At 35.8% G+C, this 20,472-nt stretch overlaps 1 protein-coding gene and 2 pseudogenes across 2 annotated transcripts in view; 2 read left to right on the top strand and 1 right to left on the bottom strand.

Moving 5' to 3' along the window:
- LOC139942542 (nucleoporin NUP35-like) overlaps positions 1–20,472 on the bottom strand; it is an 87,196-nt gene that overhangs the window by 56,350 nt on the left and 10,374 nt on the right. For both annotated transcript variants that reach the window (XM_071939373.1, XM_071939372.1), the window contains exons 5-6: positions 19,366–19,420; positions 18,456–18,543 (exon numbers count right to left, since the gene is read on the bottom strand). In XM_071939373.1, the coding sequence (XP_071795474.1) occupies positions 18,456–18,543; positions 19,366–19,420 (143 nt within the window). The remainder of the gene's footprint in view (positions 1–18,455; positions 18,544–19,365; positions 19,421–20,472) is intronic.
- On the top strand, positions 6,777–7,834 carry LOC139943298 (microfibril-associated glycoprotein 4 pseudogene; annotated as a pseudogene).
- On the top strand, positions 9,572–10,558 carry LOC139943224 (microfibril-associated glycoprotein 4 pseudogene; annotated as a pseudogene).

Raw genomic sequence — 20,472 nt, 5'->3', positions numbered from 1 at the left:
AAAGCTACATAGGGGTGGAGACATTGACAAATATTAAGTAATGCCCATTTAAGGTTTTGATTGTTTTAGCTCATTCACCTGGAACCAGTGATAAACTCTTTGAGTTTTATCTTTTCATATTATCCACATGACAGCAGCAATATTTGATTTCAGTTTCAAGCCAGTACATCATTGCAATAAGGAGTTATGACTATTTAAGGTTTTCATTGTTTTAGTTCATTCAACTGGAACCTGTGATTAAATTCTTCCGGACATGCCGGACAGAAATTGGTATTACATATATCATGTATATGCTCGCACTGCTTCGCAGCTCGCCGAAAAGGAAGAAGAAAAAAAAGGTAAACAAAAAAAAATCCAATAAATTCAACATGAAAAGATCAACTAAAAAATAAATTTAAAATCAGAAGGCTAATTCGTCTAGGAACCGCAACTGGTTGTTGGTGGTAGAAGGGACATTACGAAAACCTAAACCATCATTCTAAACAAATATTAAATGCTTTATGCAGTGAGATGAAAAATTATCATTAATAGTGTAGAATGTTCTTCACTAGAATTTGCCATTTGACATTTTATGGTAATAGCTTTTACCAAATGTTGCAATGTGTCGTAAAGCAAACTTTTTAGTTAGAAGTTTGTTTCAAACTTTTACAGGCGGTCAACGATTTTGTTTTAAAATTTGAAAACTTGTGTCGATTTTATTTAGTTAAATGGAAGATGAAACATACTTTTTGTAGATCTCATAATTACTTGTGCTATTTAAAGCATTGGACACCTTTGGTAATTGTCAAAGTTTACTAAATTATTCATCGAAGTCGCAAGAGAATATCAGAGTAATGAAAGAAAAAATACCATTGTTACACAAACTTGTGTGCTTTCAGATGCATAATAAAAGGCTTCAGGCCTGAAGTCTTTTAATATTTGAGTGAGAAATTACCTTTCTCAAAAACCGATGTTGCTTCAGAGGGAGTTGTCTTATACTATCAAACTCAGTTGCTCGTTACCAAGTAAGTTTTATGCTAAAACTAATTTTGAGTAATAACTAATAGTGTCCAGTGCCTTTAAGCAAAGGATCAAATGAAGTACATATATTTATAATGTTTTAATACATGATACATAATTGTGCAAGCAAATAATGCGCAATTGTTTAGGTGCACAACAGCCGTTGGTAGTAGAAATACTAAGCACCTGAGTGGAATTTACAGCGGTACAAAAAATATTCGTTTTTGTAGGACTTAGAATTGAATTATTTACATTTTAAAACAATAGGCTAAATATTGTGGAATGTTGAGAAGAAAATGTGAAAAACAGATTGTTGTTAAGCAATTTTCACCCAAGAGATTTTACTGGATGGTTCATGAATGGACAATAAAACACATTTATCTATACTTTAGCTCAATGGAGGCCTGGCCTGAAGGTTTCGTATGGTAGAGTCTCAACGATTCAACAATCTGATTTTGTCCAGCATTGTTTAATGAAACGACTGATGCCAATAACCAGCTAAGTTTTGTGGTAAAGAAATGGCTCTAAAGAAATGATTGCAAAGATCAGCAAAAATATTCACTGAAATAATTAAAAGTGTGTTTTTAAACTTATGAAGCAGAAGTCACAACTGTGGACTGTTTATTTTTCTTGTTTCTAATCTGTATGAAACATAAACCAACAATTATTCAAATATAAACAGAGTGTTTTAAAAGAAAATACTTTTTTAAATGTTTTTTTCTCTATTTCTTTTACTGTTATTATTAGCTGAACAATGGCAGTTGGTACACGTACATGTAGTAGAAATACATGACACATGCACTTATTATCTAAATGTAAGTAATTTGTTTTTAAGGAATAAGAATTTAACTTTTTACATTTTAAAATACAGTATGCCAGGTTTTGTGAAATATTGAAAAGAGGATGTGAAAATCTGGTTGTCAAAGCCACAACTTTCCACACTGCTTCAAGCAAAGACGAGTCAAGAGATTTGACCATGGTTCAAGAATCTATAAAACCTTTGATTTATGTAGACATGGTAGAGACTCTAGTTCCAATAAGAACAGGTGTGAAAGTACAGTTAAGTTTATTTGACAATCTGATTTTGCTAAGCATTGTTTATTCTTAGGGCGATAACCAATGCTGGCTATGTTTTGAGTTGAAGACATAGTTTTGAAGAAATTATCGCAAAGATAGGTGTAGAGCAGCAAATTAATTTACAAAAATAATTAAAATGTGTTTTTTAAATTTTAATATTCTACAAAGCGGACTCAACTTTGTGGACTGGAAATTCAAAAGGTCATAGTGTTTTATCTGGATCTGAATGTATGACCAACAAAAAATATTCAACTGAGTGTTTAAGAAAAGACTGTTTAAACAATATTATATTCTCTATTTGACAATTGTTTTTGCTTTTCTAAAGTTTGTAAACCTTAGTTTAGTGAAGAAACAAAACTTTGAAGCTCACTCATCCAGGGCCAATTTCAGAACAATAAAGCATGACGATCCATGCCACAACATAAAGTGTCATGGCCGAGCGGTCTAAGCATTAACCTTAGATATCCTCAAAGTGTGGGTTCGAAAGTGTTATTTGTATTCTTTGGCTAGACACTTAACATTAATTGCTCCTCTTCACCAGGAGTACAATGGTACCTGTGAGTGTGGCCACTGCTGTACATGTGTGAATAATTAGCAACCTGGGCAACAATTTGACCACAGAAAAATGATTGCAAAGATCAGTAGAAGAGCAAAAGTGTTTACTTAAATAATCACTCAGTGTTGTTTGTTAAAATATTTTACGAAGCAAAAGTCAACTTTGTGGACTGGAAAGTCAAAACGATTATTGTTTTACCTGGATGACAAAAACAATATCAGAAATGTTCAACTGAGTGTTTAAGAAAAGACTTTTTTTAAATAATATATTCCCTTTTTAATCTTACTTGTTTTCTTAATAGCTTTCATACCAATTTTGAAACAACTGTCACACACTCTGACACAAACATCTAGTATTAAAAGTGTATTTTAAGATGTTTTTAATCTGCCGCTAGAGGGCGCACTTATTTTTGGTGTCGTCATCGGTATTATTTTTTTAAACCAGACCTTTGCCAGACTTGTATGCTGTGATGGTAAAGCATCAAAGGATGTATATTTCAACCAAAAATCCATTAAATAACGCTGTTTCAAATCATTTTACAGTTTTAAAACCTTTGATTATGTAGAGACATTAGTTCCAATAAGAACAAGTGTGAAAGTACAGTTAAGTTTATTTGACAATCTGATTTTGCTAAGCATTGTTTATTTTTAGCAAAAGTTTTTATGAAATAATCACTCAATGTTTGTTTAAATATTTTACGAAGCAAAAGTCAACTTTGTGGACTGGAAAGTCAAAACGATTATTGTTTTTCCTGGATGACAAAAACAATATCGGAAATGTTCAACTGAGTGTTTAAGAAAAGACTTTTTTTTTTTAATAATATTCCCTTTTAATTTTACTTGTTTTCTTAATCTCAATGTATACCTTAGATAGTGAAAAAAAAAATTATCTTTTGAACAACTTTGACATTCACTCATCCACGGCCAATTTTAAAACGATGAAAGTTAACAAAGTCAACTTTATGGACTGGTAGAATTTACCCCCAAAAAATGTATGATCTGGATGATTTTTTTTTATTAGAGTTCAACAGAGTAATTTACATGTAGAAAGGAATTTTTGGAAATGTTATTTCTCCTTTAAATTTTCAACTATATGTAATTGTCCTAAGCTAATTTGTATGGATTTGAAGATAGAATTAGTGATTAAGACAAAAACCACTTTTTGAATGACTACGAACATTCACACATCCAGGGAAAAATTTCAGAAGAATGAAAACCATTTAAACATTATGAACCATGCCGCAACAAAAAGTGTCATGATCGAGCAGTCTGAGCATCAAACTTAAAATCTAATGATGATTTTCTCAAGAGTGTGGGTTCAAATCCCGGTCGTGTTATTTGTTTTCTTTGCCAAGACATTTAACATTAAATTTATCCTGTTCACCAGGAGTACAATGGTACATGTACCTGTGAGTGTGGCCACTGTACATGTTGTTGTGAATAATTAGCAACCTGGGCAACAATTTGTCCACAGTCGGAGAGAAATACTTGCAAAGATCAGTAGAAGAGCAAAAGTGTTTTTAAACTGAAATAATCACCAGTGTGTGTTGTTTAAATATTTTACGAAGCAAAAGTCAACTTTGTGGACTGGAAAGTCAAAAAATTATTGTTTTTACCTGGATGACAAAAACAATATCGGAAATGTTCAACTGAGTGTTTAAGAAAAGACTTTTTTTTTAAAATAATATTCCCTTTTAATCTTACTTGTTTTCTTAATCTCAATGTATACCTTAGATAGTGAAAAAAAAAATCATCTTTTGAACAACTTTGACATTCACTCATCCACGGCCAATTTTAAAACGATGAAAGTTAACAAAGTCAACTTTATGGACTGGTAGAATTTACCCCCAAAAAATGTATGATCTGGATGATTTTTTTTTATCAGAGTTCAACAGAGTAATTTACATGTAGAAAGGAATTTTTGGTAATGTTATTTCTCCTTTAAATTTTCAACTACATGTAATTGTCCTAAGCTCATTTGTATGTATTTGAAGATAGAATTACATCAATTGGTGAATAAAACAAAAATCCCTTTATGAATGACTATGAGTTCATTCAATTGTCTAGTGCCAATTTTAGAAGAATGAAAATCCATAAAGGCATGATGATCCATGCCACAACAAAAAGTGTAAAGTAGCATCCCCTTAAGGTGATTCCCTGGCTGCCGCTTCCCAGGTTGTTTTGTAACTTACGTGCGATCCCTGGCTACCTGGCAGTTAAAGGTTGAATTTGAATGGCTTCTGACTGGCACCCCGAACAAAGATAGTTTTTTTTTTTTTTTTTTTTTTTTTTTTTTTTGGGGGGGGGGGGGGGGTCTTTGTTTTCACGGGGAGTGACTGGACATGTTTATCTATAATTTAAGATAATTACCTGAGTGGCGATTTTTACATGCGTGTTAATGGTGTGAGATACAGCCCTTTCCACATGCACAACTTACCAGTGTCCAGTGTCCAGTGTCTTTAAATAATCGATAGGTCTCAATTCTTGTGAAAAACATGAATGTTTTCTACACCTGTTTTAATATCTCGTTGCTGTGGAAACGGTGACGTCATTGGGTGGAGCTGAATGCATGCAATTGTTTGCGAGCAAAGATTTGGTTCATTTGATCTGGGAGACTATAGTACAAAGTAACTGCAGTATCGGGACAGTTTTCCACTGACAGTTAATGGGGACAAAAACATTTTCTCTCTGGTACATTTTTCGAAAAGAAAATCTTCAAATATTCATCATGGAAGTTACGATCATAATTGTGGCTCTTAGTTTGATGGTACAAATCGACCAGAGTGCAAGTCAAAGACGATTCATTGAAACGTTTACTTGGCCGAAAACCGAGCCTTACTGAATCATGTGTTTCAGTGGAAGACTGTATCTACTCCTGTGATCTGTGGACGAGACTGCTCTATGGATCCACAGTGTGCATCATTCAACTATCACATCATAAGAGGTATTTGTGTGTTGAATAACCATTTAGCCACTGGACCGCCCAGCCACCTAAAGCGATACACTGTATTATGCGGTTGGAGGAATTATTAATTTGTCTCTTCACAGTTTACTTGACGAAGCTAAGGATGATGAAATAATTTAGCACTTACCCAGCAAAACGCTTATTAGTAAACACAAAGGAAACTGTATTTATCATTCATGGTGATATTGTCGAAAACTTATGCCTTCGCAAATAATCAGCATTTAACCAGGTAAAAACCTTGAAAAGCTATTGTATCCATTTTGTCATTATACAAAAATAATCGCCATAAATATTACCGTAGGTTTTTTATTGTTCCCCAATGAGGACTTGTACAAATATTACCGAAAGGGTCAAAAATTGTGCGTTTAATTATAAATAATAAGCCTTGGCTATCTTTAAAAAATTTGAACTACGATTTCAGTAAAGTTACTGCATGAATCTTGAAAAGAAAAACAAAATTATTTCGGCCAACTAGGGCGGTGCAGGGACTAGAGGGATAATGCCAGCAGAGCTCAAAGCCCCGATGACTTTGTTGCGATTCAAGGGAGTGCCTGCTATCATGACAACTTGGACGCTTTGTCATTTTCACTACCCAGCACTAGTACATGTAGTTGTCTGGAGTTGTATCAAGCTGGTTACCGCATCAATGGTTTATACACCATCTTTCCTACAAGTCTGACTGATGGGTTACAGGTTTACTGTGATATGGAGACAGATGGAGGAGGCTGGATCGTGTTCCAGAGGAGACAAGACGGCTCTGTTGACTTTTACCGTACCTGGGCTGAATACCAATCTGGGTATGGTGATGTACAGAATGAGTTCTGGTTGGGGAATGATATCCTGCGTGACCTTACTGAATCAGGTCAATGGGAGCTCAGAGTAGATATTGAAGATTGGAAGTCCAATAAATCTTGGGCATCAGTTGCGTGGGTGATTATAAATTAATCAGTAGGTCTCATGACTTGTTAAAACTGTCATTGTTTTCTATGCTTTTGTTAGCATGATTTGTCGCCAAGACTATTACATGGTCGGGTGGGTGTTGGTTTGTTTTGTTAGTATTTCATTGCTGTGGAAACGGTGACGTCAGTGGGTGGAGCTTACTGCATAGAAAACATTGGCGACCAAAGAATTTGGTTCATTTGATCCGTCTGTGTCAAAGAGTAACTGTCAGTGTCAGGACAACTTTCCATCGACAGTAAAGGGGGAAAACAAACTGCTCAAAGTCTTCTCTCTGATACTTGAAAATAGAATCCACGAACATTCATCATGGAAGTTATGATCACAATCTTGGTTCTGATTTTGATGGTACAAATCTGCCATAGTGCAAGTCAACAACGATTCATCGAAACGTTCTACTTGGCTGAAAACCGAGCCATACTGAATCATGTGTTTGAGTGGAAGGCTGTATCTACTCCTGTGATCTGTGGGCGAGACTGCTCTATGGATCCACAGTGTGCATCATTCAACTATCACATCATAAGAGGTATTTGTGTGTTGAATAATGCCAGCAGAGCTCACAGCCCTGATGACTTTGTTGCAATTCAAGGGAGTGCCTACTATGATGACAACTTGGACACTTTGTCATTTTCACTGCCCAGCACTATGAATTACAGTGGTTGTTTGGATTTGTATCAAGCTGGTTACCGCAGCAATGGTTTATACACCATCTTTCCTACAAGTCCGACTTATGGCTTACAGGTTTACTGTGATATGGAGACAGATGGAGGAGGCTGGATCGTGTTCCAGAGGAGACAAGATGGCTCTGTTAACTTTTACCGTACCTGGGCTGAATACCAATCTGGGTTTGGTGATCTGCAGAATGAGTTCTGGTTGGGGAATGATATCCTGCGTGACCTTACTGGATCAGGTCAATGGGAGCTCAGAGCAGATATTGAAGATTGGCAGTCCAATACAGCTTGGGCTTCTTATGGTGAGTTTGCTGTTATAGGTGACAAGTACACTCTCCAGGTTGGTTCATATGATGCTCAGAGTACAGCAGGTGATTCAATGGCATATCATTATGGCCAATCATTCTCAACAAAGGATCAAGACAATGATGCAAAGTCTTACAATTGTGCCGAGCGATATGAAGGTGCCTGGTGGTTTAATGATTGCTTTTATGCTTATCTGAACGGTAAATACTATCCACAGGGAGAGGTGTCAATACAATGGTGCAGCTGGAAAGGATATTACTACTCCCTGAAGAAATGCAGCATGAAAATACGGCAAGTTTTGTAACTATCAACTCATTGACCAGAGACAGGGAATAAAATGGAACAACTTGAATGGGGATTTATTACTCCCTCTATAAATGCAGTATGAACCTCTCACAAGTAATTTAACTCAAAACACTTACTCCGGGTTGTTGGAACTTCAACTGATTGACTTGTTGAACTGGAAGAGGGTTTTTTTCGCTGTAAGAAATGCCCCGAGACTTTCCATATGAACACAGAGATCAAGAACACATCAACAGTAGGTTCTTTAATTATGTTTAACATCATCAATGTTTTAAAAAAGGAAGGAAAAAAGGGTTAACAAAAACTACAACAAAAACCTTCACAGCAGTATATTAAACCAGCATTCTAAAGTTGATTTCTATTCAGTAGGCCTATACCAACATTGGAAAAATAAAATCATTATATGGACGGTTTGACTATTGCAGTAAGATGACAAATCATCATACATGTATTGTAGTAGAATGTTCTTCATTGGTTACCTTTAATGTATCTGAAAGGGATTGATCAATGTATTTGCCAACAATAAGCAAGACCACATGAGAGTTTGATAACACATTTTTAAGAACCTATTTCTTTTGACCTTTTGTCACATCAACGTCTTTGTTTTTGCTCAAAATACTCTTAATTCAGTCTAGGAAAAAGAAAATCATTTAGTTGAGTTACAATGTCAACTTATCTTTGTTTTTATAAATGTGCTATTTAAAAAAATATCATATACATGAAGTAACTTTTTCAAAATGGAAGGCTTGGCTCATTGCCTAAAGGCCGGTTTCTAGTCAGTCGCGCGATGACCGCGCAACGGAAATCTTACGCGCAATCCTAAGACTGAGGCCTAAAAAAAAATGTCTTTTTATGATCGTGCGTCAATATTTCCGACACCCGACCATCGCGCTACCGACTATAACTAGGCCTTAATCAGATCTTGAAAGGGCTTTTCAGCTCTGGTTCAATACGGTATGGATTTTGAAAAAAAAAGTTGAGGACAAAAAAATAAACAATTTTTCATTTTCTTTACAGTCGTACTTCAAAATATACATTAGGCTCCTGCCACACCACAGTTAATAACCAGAACATACACTGAAGAAGCATAGGGCTTACGTGTAAAGTATTATATTGTTAGTATTGATTGAACGGTCCACACGAATATCTCAACTTGAAGGTCTGGCCATATGAAGGAGAATATTATGCAAACACTTGACTGTTTTCTTTCAATTAGGGCTGCCGTCAAATTCAAAGTCATCTTTTTAAGAAGTCACACAGCGCTTACATGTAAAGTATTATCATTATTGTAAGTATTGATTGTGCGATCCACACGACTATCTCAATTTGACAGTCTGGCCATTGTGATGAAAAATACTTCGCCTAAGCCTGGAAATGGAGTACAATGAAAGGGCCTAATTGATTGACAGCCAAGGTTTTCAAAAATTTACAAACGTAAGCAAATAATCATGAGCGAGAAGAGCACAGCCAATCATAACCCACCACAGATGATGATAGTTTGTCTCCAAGCTTTTTGTGTTTGTTTGTTTGTTTTTTGTTTTTTTCTCTCAATGCTGTGGCAACGATGACGTCAATGGGTGGGGCTTACTGCGTTAAAATTGGTTGCAACCAAAGATTTGGTTCATTTGATTTGTCTGTGTCAAAGAGTAACTGTCAGTGTAACGGAACAATTTCCACCGACAGTTAAGTCAGTAAAAATAACACCAAGTCTCCTCTCTGATAGAATCCAGGAACATTCATCATGGAAGTTATGATCACAATCTTGGTTCTGATTTTGATGGTACAAACCTGCCAGGGTGAAAACCAACGATTCATCGAAACAGTCTACTTGGCTGAAAACCGAGCCTTACTGAATCATGTGTTTGAGTGGAAGACTGTATCTTCTCCTGTGATCTGTGGGCGAGACTGCTCTATGGATCCACAGTGTGCATCATTCAACTATCACATCATAAGAGGTATCTGTGTGTTGAATAATGCCAGCAGAGCTCACAGCCCTGATGACTTTGTTGAGATTCAGGGTAGTGCCTACTTTGATGACAACTTGGACACTTTGTCATTTCCACTACCCAGCACTACAAGTTACAGCAGTTGTCTGGAGTTGCACCAAGCTGGTTACCGCATCAATGGTTTATACACCATCTTTCCTACAAGTCTGACTGATGGGTTACAGGTTTACTGTGATATGGAGACAGATGGAGGAGGCTGGATCGTGTTCCAGAGGAGACAAGATGGCTCTGTTATCTTTTACCGTACCTGGGCTGAATACCAATCAGGTTTTGGTGATCTGCAGAAAGAGTTCTGGCTGGGGAATGATATCCTGCGTGACCTTACTGGATCAGGTCAATGGGAGCTCAGAGCAGAAATTGAAGATTGGCAGTCCAACACAACGTGGGCTTCTTATGGTGAGTTTGCTGTTACAGGTGACAAGTACACTCTCCAGGTTGGTTCATATGATGCTCAGAGTACAGCAGGTGATTCAATGGCATGGCATGATGGCCAATCATTCACAACAAAGGATCAGGACAATGATGCAATGTCTAATTACAATTGTGCCGAGCGACATGCAGGTGCCTGGTGGTTTAATCAGTGCTTTACTGCTCATCTGAATGGTAAATACTATCCACAGGGAGATGTGTCATATGCACAGGGAATACAATGGGCCAAGTGGAAAGGATTTTACTACTCCCTGAAGAAATGCAGCATGAAAATACGGCAAGTTATGTAACTATCAACTCATTGACCAGAGTAGAGACAGGGAATAAAATGGAACAACTTGAATGGGGATTTATTACTCCCTCAAGAAATGCAGTATGAACCTCTCACAAGTAATTTAACTCAAAACACTTACTCCGGGTTGTTGGAACTTGAACTGATTGACTTGTTGAACTGGAAGAGTTTTTTTTCTCCGCTGTAAGAAATGCCCCAAGACTCTCCAGATGAACACAGAGATCAAGAACACATCAACGGTAGGTCCTTTATGTTTAACATCATCAATGTTTTAAAAAAGGAAGAAAAAAAAGGTAAACAAAAACTACAACGAAAACCTTCACGGCGGTATAACCATCATTCTAAAGTTGATTTCTGGTCGGTAGGCCTATACCAACATCGGAAACATAAAATCATTATTATATATTTACCTCGACCTTGTCTCGGTAAAATTATCAAGAACAAAGCTTCGTTGGGATTAAACCACTAGTTGAAAACTTCTTCACCACACATTGATTCCCTTATTTATAATACACAACTGTGCATGCGAATATTGTGCAATTGTTTTAGGTGCACAATAGCCGTTGTACAAAGCACCTGAGTGGAATTTACAGTGGTACTTAAGTGATTCCTTTTTGTATGACTTAGAATTGATTTATTGACATTTTAAAACATTTATGCTAACTATTGTGGAATGTTGAGATGAGAATGTCAACAGCAGATTGTTAAGCAATTTTCATCCAAGAAATTTGACTGGATGGTTGATGAATTGACAATAAAACAAATTTACAAATGAACATGTATCTATTGACCCATTTCACATGACGTCATCATCCAAAAAATCTTGAATGCGCCATACTGGTGGTCAATTTCACTGTACGTTTTTATATATAACTTTATGATGTGCGTTATGCAGTGAAAGTGGGCGACGCGACATTAATACATGTAAACCTAACTTGCCCACCAACATGGTGAGCGCAGATCAGTCGCCGCGTGTGACGCGCGTGCAAGGGGTCAATACAAGGGGTTGAACAGAGGCCTGATCTGAAGGTATTCGAGCCTTGTCATTTCAACAATCTGATTTTGACAAGCCTTGTTGAATCAAACGGTTGGTTGCTATAAACACGCTAAGTTTTTTGGTAAAGAAATTGCTCTGAAGAAATGATTGCAAAGATCAGCAAAAATATTCACTGAAACAATCAAAGTGTATTTTTAAGTTAACAAAGCTGAAGTCACAATTGTGGACTGGAAATTCAAAACACATTTGATGTTGTTTTTTGAAATGGATGAAATAAAAAATACTTCAAATGTTTAAAGCCATTGGACCCTTTCGGTAAACACTATTGTCCAAGGCCCACACTTCATGTATCACAACTTCTATATCAAATAACAAACCTGTGAAAATTTAAGCTCAATCGGTCATCTGAGTCTGGAGAAAATAACGGGAAAACCCACTCGTGTATCCGCGCATTTCGCCGTGTCACATGACATGTGTTTAAAATAAATCCGTAATTCTCGCTAACGAGACATGATATTGTTTTACTGTTTTCTCAAAAAGTAAAGCATTTCATGGAATAATATTTCAAGGGAAGTCTTTCACCACTACCTTCTGTAAACCCTGTAAGTTATTTGTAAATCTGTGAACTTTTTTTTTTTCTGTACCGAAAGGGTCCAATGGCTTTAACAGAGTGTTTAAGAAAAGAATTTTTGAAATGGTATTTTCTCTATTTATTTAATACACGTGTACGTAGCCGCACAATAGCAGTTGGTATAATGTAGTAGAAATACATTACACGTGAACTGAGTAACTTGTTTTTTTTTTAGGAATTAGATTTTAACTATTGACATTTTAAAACATTCAAAGTTTTGTGGAATTTTGAAAAGAGGGTGTGAAAATCTGATTGTCAGAGACACAACTTTCCACACTGCTTCATGCAAAGATAAGTCCAAAGATTTGACCACATGGTTCAAGAATCGATCAAACCTTGTTATTATGTAGAGACATAAGAACTGTTCCAATAAGAACAAGTTTGAAAGTACAGTAAAGTTTTGACAATCAGGTTTTGCTAAGCATTGTTTAGTCTTGCGATAACCAAATACTGCCTATGTTTTGAGTTGAAGAAATGGTGTTAAAGAAATTATTGCAAAGATAGGTGTAGAACAGCAAACTTATTTACAGAAATAATCAAAATGTGTTTTTCAATATTCTAAACAGCGGAAGTCAAGTTTATGGACTGGAAATTCAAAAGGTACTAGTGTTTTATCTGAATGTATGACAAACAAAAAATATCAGATATGTTCAACTGAGTGTTTAAGAAAAGACTGTTTTAAGCAATCTTATTTTCTCTATAATTTAACTAATTTTCTTATTCATAAAGTTTGTCAACCTTAGTTTAGTGAAAAAAAAAAATCATCTTTTGTACAACATTGACATTAAAGGAACACGTTGCCATGGATCGGTCGAGTTGGTCTTTGAAAAGCGTTCGTAACCGTTTTTTATAAAATGCATATGGGTAGAAAGATGTTGTAAAAGTAGAACACAATGATCCACAAAACATACCTCGAAATTGCACGGTTTTCCTTTTACCTCGTCGACTAACACGGTCGGCCATTTATGGGAGTCAAGTTTTTGACTCCCATAAATGGCCAACCGTGTTAGTTCGCACAGTAAAAGGAAAACCCTGCAATTTCGAGGCAAACTTGTGTGGATCATTGTATTCTACTTCTAAAACATCTTTCCAACCATATGCATTTTATAAAAAACGGTTACAAACGCTTTTTATAGACCTACTCGTCCGATCCAAGGCACTGTGTTCCTTTAACTCATCCAGGGCCAAGTGCAGAACGCCGAATGCTAACAAAGTCAAATTGGACGGAAAATTCAATTTTCTTTAAAAGTAATTTAAGCCCTAGGCCCTATAATTATCTTGATGGAAAAAAAAACATCAGAAAAGTTTATCAGAGTAGTTTAGGAGGAATCTTTTAAAATGTATTTTCTACTTTTAATTAACCTACATGTGTAGTTATCTTAAAAAAAATTGCATTTAAAGGTAGGATTAGTGATTAAGACAAAAATCACTTTTTGAATGACTACGAACATTCACACATCCAGGGAAAAATTTCAGAAGAATGAAAACCAATTAAACAATATGAACCATGCCACAACAAAAAGTGTCATGATCGAGCGATCTGAGCATCAAACTTAAAATCTAATGATGATTTTCTCAGAGTGTGGGTTCAAATCCCGGCCGTGTTATTTGTTTTCTTTGCCAAGACATTTAACATTAAATTTATCCTGTTCACCAGGAGTACAATGGTACCTGTGAGTGTGGCCACTGTACATGTTGTTGTGAATAATTAGCAACCTGGGCAACAATTTGTCCACAGTCGGAGAGAAATACTTGCAAAGATCAGTAGAAGATCAAAAGTGTTTTTAAACTGAAATAATCACCAGTGTGTGTTGTTTAAAGGAACACGTTGCCTTGGATCGGATGAGCTGGTCTATAAAAAAGCGTTTGTAACCGTTTGTTATAAAATGCATATGGTTGGAGAGATAATTTAAAAGTAGAATACAATGATCCACACAAGTTTGCCTCGAAATTGCGTGGTTTCCTTTTACTGTGCGAACTAACACGGTCAGCCATTTATGGGAGTCAAAAATTTGACTCCCATAAATGGCCGACCGTGTTAGTTGATGAGGTAAAAGGAAAACCGTGCAATTTCGAGGCATGTTTGTGTGGATTATTGTATTCTACTTTTACAGCATCTTTTTACCCATATGCATATTATAACAAACGCTTTCCAATGACCAACTCGACCAATCCAAGGCAACGTGCTCCTTTAAATATTTTACGAAGCAGAAGTCAACTTTGTGGACTGGAAAGTCAAAACAATTGTTTTGTACCTGGATGACAAAAACAATATCGGAAATGTTCAACTGAGTGTTTAAGAAAAGACTTTTTTTTTTAAATAATATTCCCTTTTAATTTTACTTGTTTTCTTAATCTCAATGTATACCTTAGATAGTGAAAAAAAAAATCATCTTTTGAACAACTTTGACATTCACTCATCCACGGCCAATTTTAAACGGATGAAAGTTAACAAAGTCAACTTTATGGACTGGTAGAATTTACCCCCAAAAAATGTATGATCTGGATGATTTTTTTTTATCAGAGTTCAGCAGAGTAATTTACGTGTAGAAAGGAATTTTTGGAAATGTTATTTCTCCTTTAAATTTTCAACTACATGTAATTGTCCTAAGCTAATTTGTATGGATTTGAAGATAGAATTAGTGATTAAGACAAAAATCACTTTTTGAATGACTACGAACATTCACACATCCAGGGAAAAATTTCAGAAGAATGAAAACCAATTAAACATTATGAACCATGCCGCAACAAAAAGTGTCATGATCAAGCGATTTGAGCATCAAACTTAAAATCTAATGATGATTTTCTCAGAGTGTGGGTTCAAATCCCGGTCGTGTTATTTGTTTTCTTTGCCAAGACATTTAACATTAAATTTATCCTGTTCACCAGGAGTACAATGGTACCTGTGAGTGTGGCCACTGTACATGTTGTTGTGAATAATTAGCAACCTGGGCAACAATTTGTCCACAGACGGAGAGAAATACTTGCAAAGATCAGTAGAAGATCAAAAGTGTTTTTAAACTGAAATAATCACCAGTGTGTGTTGTTTAAATATTTTACGAAGCAAAAGTCAACTTTGTGGACTGGAAAGTCAAAACGATTATTGTTTTTACCTGGATGACAAAAACAATATCGAAAATGTTCAACTGAGTGTTTAAGAAACGACTTTTTTTTTAAATAATATTCCCTTTTAATTTTACTTGTTTTCTTAATCTCAATGATAACCTTAGATTAGTGAAAAAAAATCATCTTTTGAACAACTTTGCCATTCACTCATCCACGGCCAATTTTAAAACGATGAAAGTTAACAAAGTCAACTTTATGGACTGGTAGAATTTACCCCTAAAAAGAATGTATGATCTGGATGATTTTTTTTATCAGAGTTCAACAGAGTAATTTACATGTAGAAAGGAATTTTTGGAAATGTTATTTCTCCTTTAAATTTTCAACTACATGTAATTGTCCTAAGCTAATTTGTATGGATTTGAAGATAGAATTAGTGATTAAGACAAAAATCACTTTTTGAATGACTACGAATATTCACACATCCAGGGAAAAATTTCAGAAGAATGAAAACCAATTAAACATTATGAACCATGCCGCAACAAAAAGTGTCATGATCGAGCGGTCTGAGCTTCAAACTTAAAATCCAATGATGATTTTCTCAGAGTGTGGGTTCAAATCATCCCGGTCGTGTTATTTGTTTTCTTTGCCAAGACATTTAACATTAAATTTATCCTGTTCACCAGCAGTACAATGGTACCTGTGAGTGTGGCCACTGTACATGTTGTTGTGAATAATTAGCAACCTGGGCAACAATTTGTCCACAGTCGGAGAGAAATACTTGCAAAGATCAGTAGAAGATCAAAAGTGTTTTTAAACTGAAATAATCACCAGTGTGTGTTGTTTAAATATTTCACGAAGCAGAAGTCAACTTTGTGGACTGGAAAGTCAAAACGATTATTGTTTTTACCTGGATGACAAAAACAATATCGGAAATGTTCAACTGAGTGTTTAAGAAAAGGCCTTTTTTTTTTAAATATAATTCCCTTTTAATTTTACTTGTTTTCTTAATCTCAATGTATACCTTAGATAGTGAAAAAAAAAATCATCTTTTGAACAACTTTGACATTTACTCATCCACGGCCAATTTTAAAACGATGAAAGTTAACAAAGTCAACTTTATGGACTGGTAGAATTTACCCAAAAAAATGTATGATCTGGATGATTTTTTTTTATCAGAGTTCAACAGAGTAATTTACATGTAGAAAGGAATTTTTGGAAATGTTATTTCTCCTTTAAATTTTCAACTATATGTAATTGTCCTAAGCTAATTTGTATGGATTTGAAGATAGAATTAGTGATTAAGACAAAAACCACTTTTTGAATGGCTACGAACATTCACACATCCAGGGAAAAATTTCAGAAGAATGAAAACCAATTAAACATTATGAACCATGCCGCAACAAAAAGTGCCATGATCGAGCGGTCTGAGCATCAAAAGTGTGGGTTCAAATCCCGGTCGTGTTATTTGTTTTCTTTGCCAAGACATTTAACATTAAATTTATCCTGTTCACCAGGAGTACAATGGTATCTGTGAGTGTGGCCACTGTACATGTTGTTGTGAATAATTAGCAACCTGGGCAACAATTTGTCCACAGTCGGAGAGAAATACTTGCAAAGATCAGTAGAAGATCAAAAGAGTTTTTAAACTGAAATAATCACCAGTGTGTGTTGTTTAAATATTTTACGAAGCAGAAGTCAACTTTGTGGACTGGAAAGTCAAAACGATTATTGTTTTTACCTGGATGACAAAAACAATATCGGAAATGTTCAACTGAGTGTTTAAGAAAAGACTTTTTTTTTTAAATAATATTCCCTTTAAATTTTACTTGTTTTCTTAATTTCAATGTATACCTTAGATAGTGAAAAAAAAAATCATCTTTTGAACAACTTTGACATTCACTCATCCACGCCCAATTTTAAAACGATGAAAGTTAACAAAGTCAACTTTATGGACTGGTAGAACTTACCCCCCAAAAATGTATGATCTGGATGATTTTTTTTTATCAGAGTTCAACAGAGTAATTTACATGTAGAAAGGAATTTTTGGTAATGTTATTTCTCCTTTAAATTTTCAACTACATGTAATTGTCCTAAGCTCAGTTGTATGTATTTGAAGATAGAATTACATCAATTGGTGAATAAAACAAAAATCCCTTTATGAATGACTATGACATGTATGAGTTCATTCAATTGTCTAGTGCCAATTCTAGAAGAATGAAAATCCATAAAGGCATGATGATCCATGCCACAACAAAAAGTGTCAAGACCGAGCAGAGTTTTAAAGTAGCATCCCCTTAAGGTGATATCCTGGCTGCTGCTTCCCAGGTTGTTTTGTAACTTACGTGCGATCCCTGGGTACCTAGCAGTTAACGGTTGAATTTGAATGGCTACTGACTGGCACCCCGAACAAAGATAGCGGAAAAAAGGAGACCACCATTAAAGGGCTACATGTAGATAGCTCAGTTGGTAAAACGCATGCAGCTTCTTCCCAGGTTATATCATAATTTAGGTGGGATCCCTCGCCACACGGCAGCTAATGGTTAAATGGCTTCTGAATAGCACCCCGACCAAAGTTATTGACAAAATACATGTAGAGAGACCGCCAACATAGGGCTAGATAGCTCAGTTGGTAGAGCATAGACAGCCGCTTCACAGGTTGTATTGTAATTTGGGTGGGATCCATGCTACACAACAGTTAACGCTTGAATGGCTTCTGACTTGCATTCCCGAGGAAGAAAGATTTTGAAAAAATGCAGAGACTGCCCAACATAGCTCAGTTGGTACAGCGCTCGCACGTTAATCCGGAGGTTGTTGATTCGAGTCCCACTCTGGTAAACTTGTCTTTGTTCAAGCTCAAATCATAACAAAAACCTGTTACACATCAACTAAGCTTAGAGTGCGTATTCAGGCTTTGGTCTTTTAAAAGCTTTTTGTAAAAACTCTGAGTTTAACTTGCCCCAAGGAAGTTTTGGTACCCATTTGGTAAACATGTTGTCATAAGTGTATCTTTCTGATGCATTAATGGTAGCAGCTCAAAACCAGAATTAGGCAAATAAAGTTACTCAAAAATAAATTTACACATTTAAAAAATGTTTAATTCACATCTGAATGGAAGACATATGACGGTGCACAGTTTTAAGCAGCGCACAGGGCAAGTTGAGAAGTGGAGTGAACTAGCCGGAGCATTTTTAAACCACTCACCCCTGTGTGTAGAATGGATCAATCTGAGCAGGTGACGAAGGTGTCTGCCTGACGCTTGGTGAGAACAGTCGACTACTTCCAGGGGTGCCTGAAAATGGACACAACAAAACATTGATTAAAGGCAGTGGACACTATTGGTAATTACTCAAAATAACTATTAGCATAAAACCTTACTTGGTAACAAGTAATGGGGAGAGGTTGATGGTATAAAACATTGTGAAAAACGGCTCCCTCTGAAGTGACTTAGTTTTCGAGAAAGAAGTAATTTTCCACGAATTTGATTTCGAGACCTCAAGTTTAGAATTTGAGGTCCCGAAATCAAGCATCTGAAAGCACACAACTTCGTGTGACAAGGGTGTTTTTTTTTTCATTAATACCTCGCAACTTCATCGACCGATTGAGCTCAAATTTTCACAGGTTGGTTATTTTATGTATATGTTGAGATACACCAAGTGAGAAGACTGGTCTTTAACAATTACCAATAGTGTCCACTGTCTTTAAAACATACAGCCAAAACAGTGCAGAGAAATGAAATGGTATTATATTCTGCAGTTCAGAGCCCAATTCTATGGCTCTGCTTTATCATAAGCACAGAATCAACGCATACGGAAGCAGGAAATTCTGCACCTACGTGTACGACAAGCATGTTTCACGGGTTGGTATGAAGTTTTTGCTTTTGACTAGCGCATGACTACCCGCTGAAACTTAGGAATTTAACCTTTAAGGGTGAATCACACTGTAGCGATAACGAAAACGATAACGATCACGACGCAAAGAGAACTCATTCTATTGGTTGAATTGCTCCACGCAGAATACGCCCACGCTTATTCAACCAATGGAGGACGTGTATTGTTAACATTCTCAGTTTCGTTCTCGTTAACAAGGCCTGGAGTTTTAAAATAATACTTACCAGCATTAAATGAAGCCTGTGGTTGCATAGGGGTTCTTGACATTGATAAATCCAGCTGATTAAAAACAAAAACTAGTTTAATATTTCATAGATCAATCAATCAATCAATCAATCAATCAATCAATCAATCAATCAAAAGTCATGATTTATAGAGATCCAACATCAAAAGTTTGCTCTAATGCAAAGATGACTAGTTAGTAAGCCTGATGGAACAGGTAAACTTTAAAGACACTGGACACTATTGGTAATTGTCAAAGACCAGTCTTCTCACTTGGTGTATCTCAAATATATGCATAAAATAACAAACCTGTGAAAATTTGAGCTCGATTAGTCGTCAGAGTTGCGAGATAACTATGAAAGAAAAAAACACTCTTGTCACATGAAAGTGTGTGCTTTCAGTTGCTTGATTTCGAGATCTCAAATTCTAAACTTGAGGTTAATTAAATTCGTGGAAAACTACTTCTTTCTCAAAAAGAGAAAGAACGTTACTTCAGAGGGAGCCGTTTCTCAAAATGTTTTATACCATTAACCTCTCCCCATTACTAGTTACCAAGTTAGGTTTTATGCTAATAATTATTTTGAGTAATTACCAATAGTGTCCTCTGCCTTTAAGGAGTGTATTGAATGAGAAAAGTGAGCTGACGATTCTAATTTGTACAGGAAGCTTATTTCAGCACAACAAAAAGGAAATACAAGTTGGCAAACAAGGACATTTTTGTTGAGAATTGAGAATGTTCCTGATCAGGACAAGGCTTGGACGAACATGAGCGATCGTTTGTTGTGGGAGCAATGTTGAAAATTAAGCATCAAATAGCAATTTACCCGTCCTATATCATTAAATATAGGAGTCCTATATGTATGTCAATATATGATAGTTCACTGTTGAGGCAGTGATACATGGCAAAATAAATAATGACCTGTTTGGAAAAGTTTCCGTATCACGCCACCCCTTTTTCATTTGATATGAAATAATGTACATGTACATAATATCTAATTTACCTCAATGAGATATCCCTTTTCGTAAAAATGTGTGAAAAAGTGGTGGCGCGATACGGACAGTTATCCACCTGTTCTCCAACAATCAAATGTAAAGAAAAATTGAATATT

This window comes from Asterias amurensis, chromosome 10, assembly GCF_032118995.1.
Source record: "Asterias amurensis chromosome 10, ASM3211899v1".
NCBI classification, from domain to species: domain Eukaryota; kingdom Metazoa; phylum Echinodermata; class Asteroidea; order Forcipulatida; family Asteriidae; genus Asterias; species Asterias amurensis.
The sequence above is the reverse complement of the archived record's forward strand: the minus strand, read 5'-3'. Positions and strand labels throughout refer to the sequence as shown.